Source organism: Delphinus delphis, chromosome 8, assembly GCF_949987515.2.
Source record: "Delphinus delphis chromosome 8, mDelDel1.2, whole genome shotgun sequence".
Classification (NCBI taxonomy): domain Eukaryota; kingdom Metazoa; phylum Chordata; class Mammalia; order Artiodactyla; family Delphinidae; genus Delphinus; species Delphinus delphis.
In genome coordinates this window covers 49,872,226-49,887,263 of record NC_082690.1, presented here as the reverse complement: position 1 = coordinate 49,887,263, position 15,038 = coordinate 49,872,226, and the positions used below count along the sequence as shown (strand labels likewise).

The window sequence follows — 15,038 nt, the reverse complement described above, 5'->3', positions numbered from 1 at the left end:
GATCAGATGCCAGGTCTACCCTGAGGAAGTCAGTATAAAGCATAAACCAAACAGAAGGTCTATCAATATGAATGTAACCTCTGCCCCTACAGGATTAACTTCCTCCTCACTGTACTGCAGTACAGTGGGCATGGGCTCCAGTGAGAGACACACCCGGGTAGAGAATATGGCTTGGCCACGTAGCACCATGTATACGTTATTTTTCCTTCTACAAGGTTCCTCCTCTGTAGAATGGGGATAATAATCATAATTATGTCATAGCACTGTTTTAAGGCTTAAACGAAGTCAGGAGTAAAGCACTGGTACACAAGCTCTGGCCTCTCAGTGTGGTTCCAGCTGCCTACCCTGACTTTGCAATGCCCTCTCCAGATCTCTCTGGCTTCCCAAGTCTAGACTATCTCCAGACTCTCTGCCTCATTTTGTTAAACTGTTTCAGGTACCTGGTCATGTCTCCCCCAATAAGATTTTAAGAGAGGTAAGAAACTCTGAATCCAAGGTGCTATAATACATTGTATTTCTGAAAGAATAAATGATAATTTTGCCAAATAAGAATATATGAGTGACTGAATGAATGACAGGCAGTAAAAATGCCATTGTAGGCCAGCGCTGCGCCAAGCACTGGGCAGGGGATGCACACAGGATTGAGACATGTCCTATGGGGACGGCTGCTGACAGCATGTTGGTCCAAGGTTGGAAGGGAAGAAGTTCACAGATTTCATGGCTTTGCCTTAAACGACCTGGAGAAATCCATAGCCAGGTGAAGTTGGAAGCAGCTTTGCACTGGAGCCAAGTCCCCTGACTGGCTTCATTCCACATTCTTCCTTTGTATCCCCAGGTTACTGACCAGCAGTACAGTGGGGGAAGGAAGTAGAGTGGAAGGATATGTTATTGTTTAAAGAAGAAGAAGAAAAAATACCAGGGTCTCTTACTTATATGATGAGGTTGCTTTCCCCTCCCACCAAAATCAATCAGGTAAGAACATCTTTCCTCTAGAATGAAAACCCATCAGGATAAAGAATCCTGGGTGAGATACGTTTGCTCAAGACTTGCTTCAATGTAACTCCCAGCCCTATGTCCCTAGAACAGGAAGATTAAGGGTGCCGAGAACGAGAAAATGGATGAAGTTCACCCTGAACCCAGCCCCTACCCCAAGTCCTCTTGCTAAGAGGGTACAGGCTGTGTGTCATGGTCTAAATGTATTATTGAATTAGGCCTCAGTTGAAAGAGGGTCACAGAGTTCAGCAGGCAAATGAAGCAGCCTGAAAGGCCCTGCAGAGCCCGATGTGTCCTGGAAATCCCAGTACCAGTAGGTAGTTCCTGCGTCCTCAGGACACAGCCAGACTCCACACACTTGGTATTGGGTTTCCGTAGGACTGACTGCTCAAAGGTCCTGGCTTATCTTCTAATTTTTTTCTTTCACATTTGTATAGGAAAGAGAGTCTAGGAATTAATTCATCCAACAAATATTTACTAAGGAGACTTTCTTATGCCAAGCACTGTGGCATAAGGCACTAAGGATATAGTAAAATTAAGACATTAACTGGGATTTGCAGGTCCAGTATTGATGGCATTGCCATTTCAAGGAGCTTTCCCATGAAGCTTTAATAAAGACCAGAGTGATCACTATTTTCATAGCTGAGTTTTAAATACCAGTGGTCTTCTGGGTAGATTTCATTGTAGGAAGCCTTATAGGCATAATGTAAAGATTAAAATAGGTTAATAACTGCAAGGCATATAACACATGAGGTATCATAAAAGGACAGTTACAATAATGATCTACATACTACTTGAATTGCCTGCAGATATGTACAATGAGAATCCTGAGGGAAAGAGGTCTGTGCTCTTACTCATCTCTGTATCCTTAGCATCTACGGCAGACTGGTATATTGTAGTTAAGTACGTGAAACCATGTTTGTTGAATGAAAGAATCGATGCCCTAATGAATCTATGTGTAAAAACATTATGTTAAACAATGGGGCAGGAGGCAGACCTCAGCATTTGTTATATTATATAGCCTTTGAAGCAAAAACTGTCAAGGAAAGTAGAAAGTTTGAGTTACCAGTTTAAAATGTGGACTTCGAACCACTGTAAAAAGAAGAAAATCCTTCAAATTCAGAACAGAAAACCATGAGCAGAGGGCTTAGAGTAACTGAAGAATGCAGAGGAAAAATGGAAGAAATTGTGAGGATAGGGACGCTGATAACACCCATGAGGAACTGGAAGGGCCAGGTGTAAGCAAAGCAACCCTTTCTTCTTAGCTGTGTCTCCAACTGAATTCTTTTTAGATTCTGTCTCTGGACAGACCCTTGTGGGGGATGAGAAATGCCTGATGAGTTGGCACAGCTGGGCACTCTGGAGCCATAGAATCCTGGCCTTTCCCGTTGGCTTTCATGGGGTCTAGAGGACTGAAAACATAAAAGGTCTCCAGGAAGTCTATCCTCCTTCCCTTGATGAAGGAAAGCCAAGGCACAGGGAGACTCACCGCTGCTGAGAAAAGTGTCTCCGTTCACAAACAATTCTACAGTCTCTCTGTCCTGCAGGGGACAGGCTGCCTTTCTAATAAATGATAAACACCACTGACCTTAATCAATTGCTTCGCATGTGCCAGGTATTTAAATTCACCATTTTACTTTATCCTCACAACCACTTTGTGGTATCTTGTTACTAATTTCACGGATAAAGACGCTAAGGACAGAGAGACTGACCTGTCCAAGATCACTGAGCTAGTAAGTGGCAGAACCAAGATTCAAATGTTTGTCTGTCTGGCACAATGCAGCAACCGTGCTCTTAAATAAGCATTGTTCTCTACTGCCTCACACACAGGACCTGAATGTCTGGCTCACGTCCAGTCCCATTCTGTGAGCTTGGGGGCAAATATTTACCTTCTCCGAGTCTCACTTTCTTCACCTGTAAAATAGAGGAAATATCCCCTGATTCTTCGAGGTGTTGCGAGAATCATACGGGGAAATATATATGGCAAACACTAACATAATGGGTGACCCACAGAAGATGCCTGACAAACGTTTCCCTCCATTTCTACTTCCTCATCTATGCCAGGGAGAACCGCCTTCCAAGCTGGCTAGGACACCAAGGGTCTGGGGATTCCAGAGATGCTAACTGTAACGTAGTGAAGATGTGTTCTCCTGCCTATGTACTGTGTCATCTGCCTGGAATGCTCCTCCTTGTTTACTCCATCTGCAAGCTGTAGATCACAACCCATTAGTGAGTTATTAAACCAAGTTAATGAGTTGTGACCTTCACTTTTTTTAAAAAAAGAGGAAGACAAATAGAACGGAAAATAGCAAAGTTTACTGTACATTAAAGGTACACTTTGATGAAATTCTTCTTTCAGCTTTATGTGCGTATGTATTTACTGGGCCATGATGAATAATGTATTTCTTACTTTGAGTAAAAAGGTCTGAAGGCCTCTGGATTAACTCATACAAAATCTTCAAGAATCAATTCAGATATCCTTATATAAGGCAGCAGTAAAGATTCTCGGCCTCTCTAGAGGTAACTTTTCACACCACACTGCATTGTGATTGTCTTCCCCTCAGCTGTCCCCCCCACTAGATGTGAGTTCCTTGGGGACAGGAAACATGACTTCTACTGCTGGGTCCTCAATGTCCATTATAGGTCCTGGCACAGAATATACACTCAAAAAATGCTTGATGAATGCATAAATAAATTATAGTAACTGACTAAACATAAATTCACAAAATGCTCCAAATATGAAGCAAACAAACAAACAAACAAAACCTAAATTCACAACAGAAAGCTTATTCACTTGAACTCTCAAAATCGGTACCTTTTATTAACAAACGAACATGGGCCAAGTTTCTCTTTTATATTCTTTCCTGTGACCTTTCACTCCCCATTGGTGGACTTACCTGCTTTTCTTTCTTCCCCTCTCCATTCTCCCAGTGTCCTGGGTGCTCTTGCTCTCTTTTATCAGAAGAAAGGATCTCTCCTTAGCCATTTGCACTTCTGTGTGAATTTAATCCCCTGTATCTCTGACCTTTCTTCATAGCTTTTAGATATAAAGGTGCATTCCTATTAGTAGCAGGAAAAGCCTTGTTCTGCTATAGGGATGCATTTAACAACTGATAAGAAGACGGGGAGTGCATATTTTAGAGCTAGGGAGACCTCAACCTGCCCATATGGAGAGCCCCAAAGTACATGCAATGAAACCCGAAACCCCGTATTCCAGTGGTTCAGGAGCCCAAGTGAATCTATGGCTGAAGAACTGATAATGTACTTGTGGAGCATTTTGAAAAATACTTTATTCAAATTTTTAATATTTTATTTACTTTTAAGGTTCTACAACTACATGTTTCACAATGCAGGAAATACACAATACGCATAGCCCATTAAATCAAATAGATGCAAATCACTGGCATACAACACGTACAGTATTATCATTAGCGACAATCAACTCCATTTGCATGGCACTACCAAAGCACTTCAAGCACCTTACAAAAAAGATTAAAAGAAGGAAAATGATTACAACTAGATTGGAAAATAGAGAGGGCTGGCTCAAGTTTACAACACCGCCTGGCTCAGATGTGCTAGTTCCCTCCCTCTCTCTTCCACACTGTCGGGCAAATAAATCGCCACCACCAGGGAGGACCATTTCTAGTAGGGGAATGAGGCCAACTTCTGCAATATCCTGAGGAGATGCACTATCTTGGACATGGTCAGCGCAGGGCTAATGCTGGGAGTGTGAGGTGTGAGAGAGTGTGTGCGTGTGTATGTGTTGTGCATATAGGGAAGAGGAGGTGACTCCAAGGGGAAGGGTGGTTTTGTGGTGCAAACAAATGTTCTACTAAGTCAGCTAAATTGTTTATTACAGAACAAGAAGCTGCTTGCTTTCTGGTTTAGGTTTCGGCTTCATGGAAAAATACGAATAGTACTAAAGAAATCCCCTATGAAATCCCTATAGTACAGTTTATCCTGTGTAAAAACCCCAAAGAGGTTTCTGTTTGAATTTCTCCTCTCAGCTAATCTACTCCTTAATCCAAGAGTCGGCCACTGTGCTGATGGAAGCACACTGGGATTCATGGCCAAAGTGCGTTCAACAGCTGAGACGCACAAGCTGTCCCCTGAGCAGGTGGAGTGAGGTGGCACTAGGAGGCAGGACATCTAACTCTGCCACCAAATGGCTGTGGGGTCCCGGGCAAATCCCTTCCCTCCTGGGGCCTCAGTTTCCCCTTCTGCAAATTAAACAGTGGGCCTGGTGATAGCTAAGGTTCCAGCCCTAGAATTACATAAAGCTGAGCAGAATAAAGAGAATAATACTCCAGGGTGTCATTCTCAGATTAAAGAGACATGCTCATCATCTGATGTTTATATAATCAGAGAAATTCTGTTACTGATTTATTCTGAGACAGCAACTAGTTGACTTTCTAAAATAAGCACAATCAACTGGCACTAGTTCTATTCAAGCGATCTGGATGAAACAAGCATATCTATGAAAATCCTATAGCTAAAACTGGTGTAAAACAAACAAACAAACAAACATACTTAATCATTTTTAGTAAGAATCCCCTTTAGGCCTTGCCATTTCATTTCATTTTATTAATTAATTTAAATTAATTTATCACATTGCATGAGAACAAGGCCAGGGGATCTTGTAAGTTCTTTCCCTCTGATTTTACTCTATTCATGGTTCATATCTTTTTCCAATTCTATGCCTCTAAAAGTCATTTAGATACTGAGGTCAGCCCTCTACAACACTTTTCGTATCTTGTGAAGAAATAATTTGGGAAATTTCCCATTTAGTGTCAGCTATTTTTGAGCGTCATTTAAAAGTAGTTCCTCCTTTCAATATGACCTCCAACTATTAGAATGTTAACAAGGTAACATTCTTTATTACCTTAAGTCTTCATCTCTTGTATGTTATAGTTTTATTTACCATTTTAGAGAATAAAGGTCTGATTCTGAGTAACACTATTATTTCAAATAAGTCTATTAGTCTTACATAATAGCATCATAGCACTTCATTTAATTTTCCTAATCCTCCACAACTTAATTAACAGGAGTAAGCTATTACCAGTATATTTTTGGCAAACTCCTTCTAGTACATTGACATGTTTATGCATTCTATTTTTTAACAAGATACCAACAATATGGTAATGTTTCCTTCCAGTTTTATTCTATATAACCATTCCATTTTTATTAGCTGATTTATCTCTAACCTACTAACCTAATTGGCTTTTCCTAATTTGCTACCCAAGACTAAAACATTTCAAGATTAGAAAATATTTTATATCACAAAGAATAGCAATACAACACAAGTAAGGAGAACAGAAACAGCTACTTTCCATCATATTTGTGATGTCGCTACAAGACATGTTCTAGGGTGGTCCTCAACAGTTCCTTTCACAGATTACACAGAAATGTATCAAAATAATCTTCCAAAACGCAGTTGAACAAATTTGGGACATTGATATTCTGGGTTTTTTTTATTTTAAATCTCAGGACTTCTGAGGTACTGGAACTCCCTGGAATAAGAAGGGACTCTATGCTTGTCAGAGAGGCCAGCAAATCAAGGCCTTCGAGAACCTGCCGCCTTCTGGAATCCTGCTCCCTTCTTGGCCCTGCTGTGCCTACCTAATACACACAAAAGATAACTTTATAGCCAAAGAGGAACCAACAGGACAAGTCAATCCAAGTACATCAATTAATGTCTATAACATGCACCTCATGTCAAGAAAAGACAGTGAAATTTCAGATCAGGAGGATATGGCCCTAGGTGGGAATCAGACCAGATCCTGAGGGAGAGAGAATACAGTGAGGATGGGCATGGTTCCTCCACTGATACCTGGATTCATCTGCACCATTAACTGGACATCACTCTCCCCCTCTGGCTGTTAATACTTACATTATTATTATTGTAAGTCATCATTCTTTTTAATTGAATGATAGTGGAATGAAGAATAGTTTCCAATTGGAATTAGGAAGATTTTCCTAGATTTTATGAAAAACTAGGAATTAATCCTTTAATATGACATAAAATCCTTAAAGAAATATGATGAATTATTTTTAAGAAACAACTGGATACTTCAAATTCACTGAGTTTTTACAGTTTGCAAGTGTACAGTTTTCTGGGGTTTTTTTCAAGTGGAGTCAGCACTGATGAAGTACATTTTGGGAAGAATATAGAAGGCTTATGCTAAGAGGTGAATGTTATAGTTGAGTGATGATGGATCTTACTCAAGAGTTAACTATGGGGATGAAAGACCACAGGGCATTTCAAGTTCAATCAATCATCTTTTTTTCTGGTAAATTAATGAGTTTTGAGAGGCAAGGAACAAGTAACTTTTGTGGTTTGAGAATCAACTGGTAATGAGATGCCACAGAAGAAAGTCATTCTACCAAGACTTTAAGAAAAAAACCACATAGCTCTTTGAGAGAGTACTTCTGATTTCCAATCAATACACCAAAGTTAATGCATAGATGTCAAGCAGGCCAGGAAGCAATATGAGAATATTTTCTTCCCATACTGATGGTAAGCCAATGTCCAGGGCTTTGGCCCACATATTCAATTTAAGATGTATCAGAACTGAAAATATTTCTTATTATTTTTACTACAACCTATGCTAAGAACTTTACCCTGGATCACAACATGGTCAAAGAACTTGTTAAAAGCAGGGGCCTTTAACTAATTTAACATAATTAATAACATTTCAAAAATTTCTTCAAAATGGTTAAACTTAAGGTCTTACAGTGGTGTATTGACAAGTGTAGGTTAGTCAAGAACACGTGTCCCGTTGCTATAAGGCGTCGCCTTTGTCTCCCCAAGCTGATGGCTCACAAGTACAGATCACAGTAAGAAATACACTGTTGCCTACCTGACATAGAGAGAGCGTTTCTGATTGGTTCGCAGGGACCCGGACCCGGAGCTCATGCTGTGGTTCATCATCTGCTCTCGTAGGTCATGGATTTTGGCCTCAAATCGAGCGTAATCTGGGAATGGAAACGGAGGTGGCAAATTTGGTTCTGTGCCTTCAGCAAGTTAGAAATACTGCACACTCAAGGCAACCCTTCGTCCCTGCTGTTGGTCCCTTTGCCAAGCCACGGGGAGATGCACAATGCAAGAATGGAGGAACACAGAAGGTTTACTTTCATATTATTTATTTGAAGACATTCATCAGAGGGAAAGAACAAACCAGTTACTTCCCAAAACGTAACTCAAAAACATACCACCACCAAATCCCCAATATGTGAAAAGTCCATGGGGAGGAGGTGGGTGTTTTTATAAATGGGCTATACAAGGTATCCTTGTTGGTGATGGAAATCTTTCCTGTCTTGACTGTGGTCGTGGATACAGGTACTTGCACATGTGACAAAATGACACAGAACTCACTACACACACACACACACACACACACACACACACACACACACACGATTACAAGTAAAGCTGGGAAAACTGGAATAAATTTGATGGATTATGTCTATGTCAACATCCTGCTTGTCATAGCATGCTACAGATTTCTAAAATGTTACCACTGGGAAAAACAGAGTAAAAGTACATAGGATTTCCCTGTATTGCTTCTTACAACTGCATGTGAATCTATAATTATCTCTAAATAATAGGATTAATTTAGAAATGAGAGGGTAAAAAATCCCAAAAGTTCATAGGATTACCAATAGTATAGGGGCTGAGGTGAGTCTCTAGTTACCCCCAGCCAGATAGACCAGAGTATCAAGTGTTTGGTGATGAACTGTGTAAAAAACGCCATTTAGGGCTTCCCTGGTGGCGCAGTGGTTGTGAGTCCGCCTGCCGATGCGAGGGACATGGGTTCGTGCCCCGGTCCGGGGGGATCCCACATGCCACGGAGCGGCTGGGCCCGTGGGCCATGGCCACTGGGCCTGCGCGTCCGGAGCCTGTGCTCTGCGACGGGAGAGGCCGCAGTGGTGAGAGGCCCGCGTACCACAAAAAAAACAAACAAACAAACAAAAAAACGCCATTTAATTTTGCTAAGTTTTTCCCCCCGTGGGGGGCTCCTAGAAGCTGATTACTTGGGATCATACCTCAACTTTGCCTTATAGCTTTAATATAAAACATCACATGCCAAACTTCATCAATTCTAATACATACAATATATTTAAATCAGCTTCTCAGGAGATCAGGGTTCGAAAATAGTAAATCTATTTTAGAAATATTCAAAGAAAAAACATATGGGTCTAAAAAAATCAAGGAAATATAATTATTAAAAGATGCTATTTCATCACAGGAAAAATTTTTTCACCATATCAATCCAATAAAAAGAAAGAAAGAAAAATAGGTTTTAAGACACTCCGTAAAACAATGAGCATAGAAAAGGAAATGGCTTTTGAAGTTTCCATGTTCTTGATCCCAACTTGGTCTGTCACCTCCCTGGCACAACTGTGTCTTGCTTTCGGAGAATTTAAAGCATGAAGAATTTTCACAGAGGTCCTCAGTACATTTCAGAAAACAATGTGATTTTCAATTCAATTTATCCGTAACTTTTCACAAAAACAGGAATGACTAAATGAATATAATACAAGATGATCTACTTACAGTGTACTTCAAATTTTTTATAATAAAAAGTTCCATTAAATTTAAATTCAATTTACTGAATATCTGTTGGCTGTTGTGGCGTGGAATTTCATAAAGAAAATGATTTGACCTTAGTTTTCAATGATAGACAACAATGAATTCTGAATGTTAAATATTTTTAAAGTTTAGTGCTCTACAGACAACCCTAACTGACAGGAAATTTCTGGTGTTTAGGCGAAGTCTGATATTACCTAGATTTGGAAGACTTCCTGTTCACAATTTCTCTTTGAATAATTAAATCCTAAATGTTTAAATAAGCTGAATACCTATTTAACCTAAAATCTATTAACCATAATTTAAGATATTTATTTCATTTCATTTTAGCAGAGAGAGAAAACACTTATTTACAGCCATAAATATGATGCTATATGCAGATTTAAATCATTCTGAGCAAGTCATATTTTCTTGCCATCCTATTAATATCCAATTAATATTACTGCCAGCCACATGGCAGATGCTGTGCTCAGGGCTTCATAAGCATTATTTCATTTCTTATTTAAATTACAAAACGAAGTCCATGGATGTTGTAAAAATGTGAACCACACAGAAAAACACAGAACAAAAAATGAGAGGTCCCCATCCCCCCTTCTACTCTCTCACTGCTGTCCTTCCCTATAGCGTAGCCTATAGGTACATAGCTGGCGGGTGCTGGACTTCCGCAGACATTTCTCAATTCATTTGAATATATACATACTCCCACACACATATGAGATCTTAATTATATATTATGCTCATGTTTTTTCCTCCCTTTTTAACAGTGTAACTTGGATCTTTTCCTACCCTCTCTCTAATAATAAGTATCATGTTTCTTAATACCCTTAATTACATTCCACAGTTTAGACTATAATTTATTTAACAATTCCCATATGACAGCCTTTCGTGTCAGACAGGGATCTTGGTGTACGTGAGCACATCCATGGCAGGTCTGTACAGCACCACAGCATGAGTATCAAAGCTTTGCACAGAGTCACACAGCCCCCATCAGCATTTTTTGGAGAAAATAATCTAGCCTGGAACACAGAGCTGGAACTCTCTGTTCCTTCTGAGCCATGCTCCACACTGTCACTAGCTAAACACCATGCATCGCCCCTAAGAATCACTCAATCTGCCATCTGTTCCCAGGACAACCCCTCTACCATTTGATGACTTTATTATCATGACAAAAACCTGAACTCCCACCTCCAACCATCTCCCCCCGCCCACCGAAACACCTAACTCAGTGCCAGTCCTCGACTACATACCGACACTTTGCTACTTTACTGTACTCATCACACCAAACTGCAGTCATTTGCGCCGTTGCTCACCTTCCCCATTAGATTGAGTTCAGCAAGCCTTTCCCTGTTCCTAACCTAGTGTCTGGTATGCAGGAGGCATTTAATAACAGGTGCTCAATAAACATTTTCTGAATGAATGAATGAATGAATAAATAATGAACGAGGAAGTGAGAGGAACTGAAATGAATTCAGTTCTAAAATGCCTGTAGGACTGAAATTGCCTGTTTTCAATATTAAGGCTTTTTTTTAAATGTAAAAAGACAAGATGCTTCTCCTCTAGGACTTTGGTTTCAAGGCTAATTATTCTGCCTAATTTCAAGGCTTTACTCCTGTCTAATTATGGCCACTCCCAAATCCCACTGTTGTTTTTACTATTCTCTTGGCAGTCTCTATGCTCTCCCCATCTCAGCCATGTCATACATTTTGGAAACAGTTCTCTGATACTTAACTTGTATGCCATCAGCACTTTATTAGGCTCTTCCTGTGTTCTCCTTACTGTATGGCTCATTAGATCCCCAAAATGTTTTCTACCATCCTTTTGAAATGTTTATTCTGCATCGTATTCTATGGTGTTTACATTCTCCACTGTGGATGGGGAGGTATTATATTGTGTGTTGTATTGTATTGTATTGTATTTGTCTTAACTGGAATCCATCTTGTTCTCAACTTCTCCACTTTGACAATCATGTTAAACACAAATCCTGTATTCAAAAATGTTTATCCCTCTTTGCTCCTTTTTGAAAAATAAAGTTTTACAAGTAATTTCATCAAAGCAAAAACAATAAGATCTGAGTTTACAAATATAAATGGTGTGTGTGTATGCATGTGTGAGAGAGAGACAGAGACAGAGAGGAGAGGGGCTATGTCTCCAGACTCTCATAGTTAAACAAGTTTAAAGTTAGAAATGCTCTAGAAATAAACAAGAAAGTAGATACATAAATTGTGAAGTATGTCTTCTTTATGCTTTACAATAGTATTGAAAACTACATTTTCAACAAGTTAAAAATCTAACACTACCACATCCATTTAATCTTAATTCCCTCTTCTTTCCCCAAATGTTTCATTCACATCCATGCCCTCCCCTTTGGGATATTTTCCAATAAAATCCTAACACTCAGGAGAACATTCTAATGAGATTTTAAAGTGCTCAATCTTTATAAATTCTAAAGGAAAATTCATGTTTACTGAACTGTGCACCTGCAATAGACTACTTTCTGTGCTACATACTTAAAAATTATGTTATTTCTCCTAACAAAGCTCTGAGGTAAGCATATTATTTTAGAGATGAGGAAACAGGTTCAGAGAGGTTAACTAACTTCACCAAAGTCACAAAGCTTCTAGGTAACAGAGCTCCTTGGACATGGAGCTAGCATTCAACCCTGGATCTCTGTGAGGTCAGTCTGTCTCCATCACATCTTAGTACCTATTAAAACACCACAATCTTCCCTTAGAACCTAAGGTCTCCTCAATTCTCTACCCCTCCCTCCTAAAATCTCACTCTCCTTCCTTTCACCTACTGTATTATGTACATGCTGGTCCTCTCCTTTATTGTCCCATAAACTCCTTAGAGAGTGGGTATGCCTCACTCATCTCTGTTTCTCCAACCTCAAGATCTATCATTCCTCCTTCCCTACACATGGGATTGTACTAGGTGCATGGCATATAGTTTTGAAAAAGAACCTAAAGGAGTTTACTTCTTGAATGGGACACTGACAAGGAAATTAAGCAGGATAATGCTGAGGTGGGAAACTGCATTAAAGAAGCAGGACCTTAAGTCACTATGGAAAACAGTATGGAGGTTCCTCAAAAAAATTAAAAATAGAATTGCCGGGACTTCCCTCGTGGCGCAGTGGTTAGGAATCCGCCTGCCAATGCAGGGGACAAGGGTTCGAGCTCTGGTCCAGGAAGATCCCACATGCTGTGAAGCAACTAAGCCCGTGCACCACAACTACTGAGCCTGCACTCTAGAGCCCGCAAGCCACAACTACTGAGCCTGCACACCGCAAATACTGAAGCCCGCGTGCCTAGAGCCTGTGCTCCACAAGAGAAGCCACTGCGGTGAGAAGCCCACACACCACAACAAAGAGTAGCCCCCACTCACCGCAACTAAAGAAAGCCCATGCACAGCAACGAAGACCTAGCACAGCCAAAAATAAATAAGTAAGTTAATTAATTAATTAATTAGAAAAAGGATTGCCATATGATCCAGCAATCCCACTCCTGGGCATATATCTGGACAAAACTCTAATTCAAAAAGATACATGCACCTGTATGTTCATAGCAGCACTATTCACAATAGCCAAGACATGGAAACAACCTAAATGTCCATCAACAGATGAATGGATAAAGAAGATGTGGTACATATATACAATGGAATACTACTCAGCCATAAAAAGAATGAAATAATGCCGTTTGCAGCAACATGGATGCAACTAGAGATTATCATACTAAGTAAGTCAGAAAGAGAAAGACAAATACCATATATCACTTATATGTGGAATCTAAAATATAACACAAATGAAACAGAAACTGATTCACAGACAGAGAACAGACTTGTGGTTGCCAAGGGGGAGAAGGTTAGGGGAGGAATGGGGTGGGAGGTTGAGGTTAGCAGACATAAGCTTTTATATAGGGATAGAAGTGATAAACAACAAGGTACTAACATACAGCATGGGGAACTATATTCAATATCTTGCGCTAAACCATAATGGAAAAGAATATAAAAAAAGAATGCATATATGTATAACTGAATCAGTTTGCTGTACAGCAGAAATTAACCCAACACTGTAAATCAACTATACTTCAATTTTTAAAAGTACAAACCCACTGGAAAAAAAAAGAAATATTACCTCTGGTTAGTTCTTTTTTCCCCTCTATAAATGATAAGCCATATTTTTTTAAATGTCACATTCTTGGGTATCGAAATCTAGTTGTTCCTGACTAGACATATTCATATTAGAATTATATCATTTGCTTTCACTTAGACATGATGAGTAATGATAGTAGACAGGGTAGAAAATTTGGATTATGTTGATATGGTCAGAATCCTGGCTCTGCCATTTATTAGCTGTGCATTACTGTGAAAGTTGGGCTCAATTTCCTCATAAGTAGAACAGGAATTATAACTGTACCTACTTCAAGACATGCTGGGAAGGTTACAACAGAGAGCTGATGGACCTAAAGGGTTGGCTCTTGGTAATTACTGACAATTCCTCCTGCTAATTTTCACATGTAATTCAACACCTATTCTTGTTCACTGCTTGCAGAAGTCATAACCCCTTTCTGTACCAGGTAAAATGGAAAGCTGTGTCTGCTCCCAGTACCCTCTAATACAGCCTTACTCTGCCTGTTATGAACTGGTGTCTCTACCAGGCCAAAGAGCAATGATGGCCGTACTTGGGGACACCTGGCACCAGTGTGGAACTACTCACCTACTGGGCAACCACTAAATGGCTCCTCAGGGACCTCTCACAAATCCACAGTGATCTGGAGGTCAGGAGAATGATGCCCAATACCAAAGCTGCTGCCTTTTTCAGGAATATTAGTAACCTCATCCATCGGTATCATCTCAAGGCTTTAGCTACTGATGGACACTTGGATGGAGCAAGGGCAAGGGTGTGAATGCCATGTGCTACACATAAGAGGGGTCTCTGCCATATACCTGCTTCCTACACAATTTGTCAAGTGTGAACAAGGAGACCCAGAAGCAAATTCACCCCATCATCCACACAGGAAAGGAGGCACTGCCTCCTGTGAGGAGACTGGGGTTGTTTAATGCAATAGGATTAATCTGCATAGATTAAAGCTGAACAACTGCTCACATCTTCAAGGCTCGGATGCCAGCCTTGTGCCTGAGAGAAGAAAATAATAAGCTCACTGCGTTAGACTACAGCATGAAGCCATGGGCATGTCATCCTCGAAGTGAGCTGGTGAGTGGCATACCCTCCACATTTGTGACCTCATCCAACTGTCTCATGATTGTCAGCTACCAGAGGAAGCAGTGAGCAGAGTAGGACAGGGAACTTTAGGCTGGGAGGCCAGCTTTAAACCTTAATCCTGTCATTTACTACCAACACGGCCATGGAAAGTTTCTGAGCTTCAGTTTGCTCATCTGTAAATTGTGAGATTCCTCTCACAAAGTGGTGTGAGAATCAAAATGAGATTTGACATGAAGC

The 15,038-nt window shown here is 40.2% G+C and overlaps 1 protein-coding gene across 17 annotated transcripts in view; it reads right to left on the bottom strand.

Moving 5' to 3' along the window:
* The window catches only part of DLG2 (discs large MAGUK scaffold protein 2), a 929,335-nt gene that overhangs the window by 137,691 nt on the left and 776,606 nt on the right, over positions 1-15,038 (bottom strand). For 16 of the 17 annotated variants that reach the window (XR_009520377.1, XM_060018173.2, XM_060018175.2 and 13 more), the window contains one exon: positions 7,854-7,968. Coding sequence is in view for 16 of the 17 variants with exons in the window: in XM_060018173.2 (XP_059874156.1) it covers positions 7,854-7,968 (115 nt within the window). In the remaining variant the exon portion in view is untranslated. Of the gene's footprint in view, positions 1-4,110; positions 6,613-7,853; positions 7,969-15,038 lie in introns of those variants that run through there. The other variant, XM_060018178.1, reaches the window with a different exon arrangement.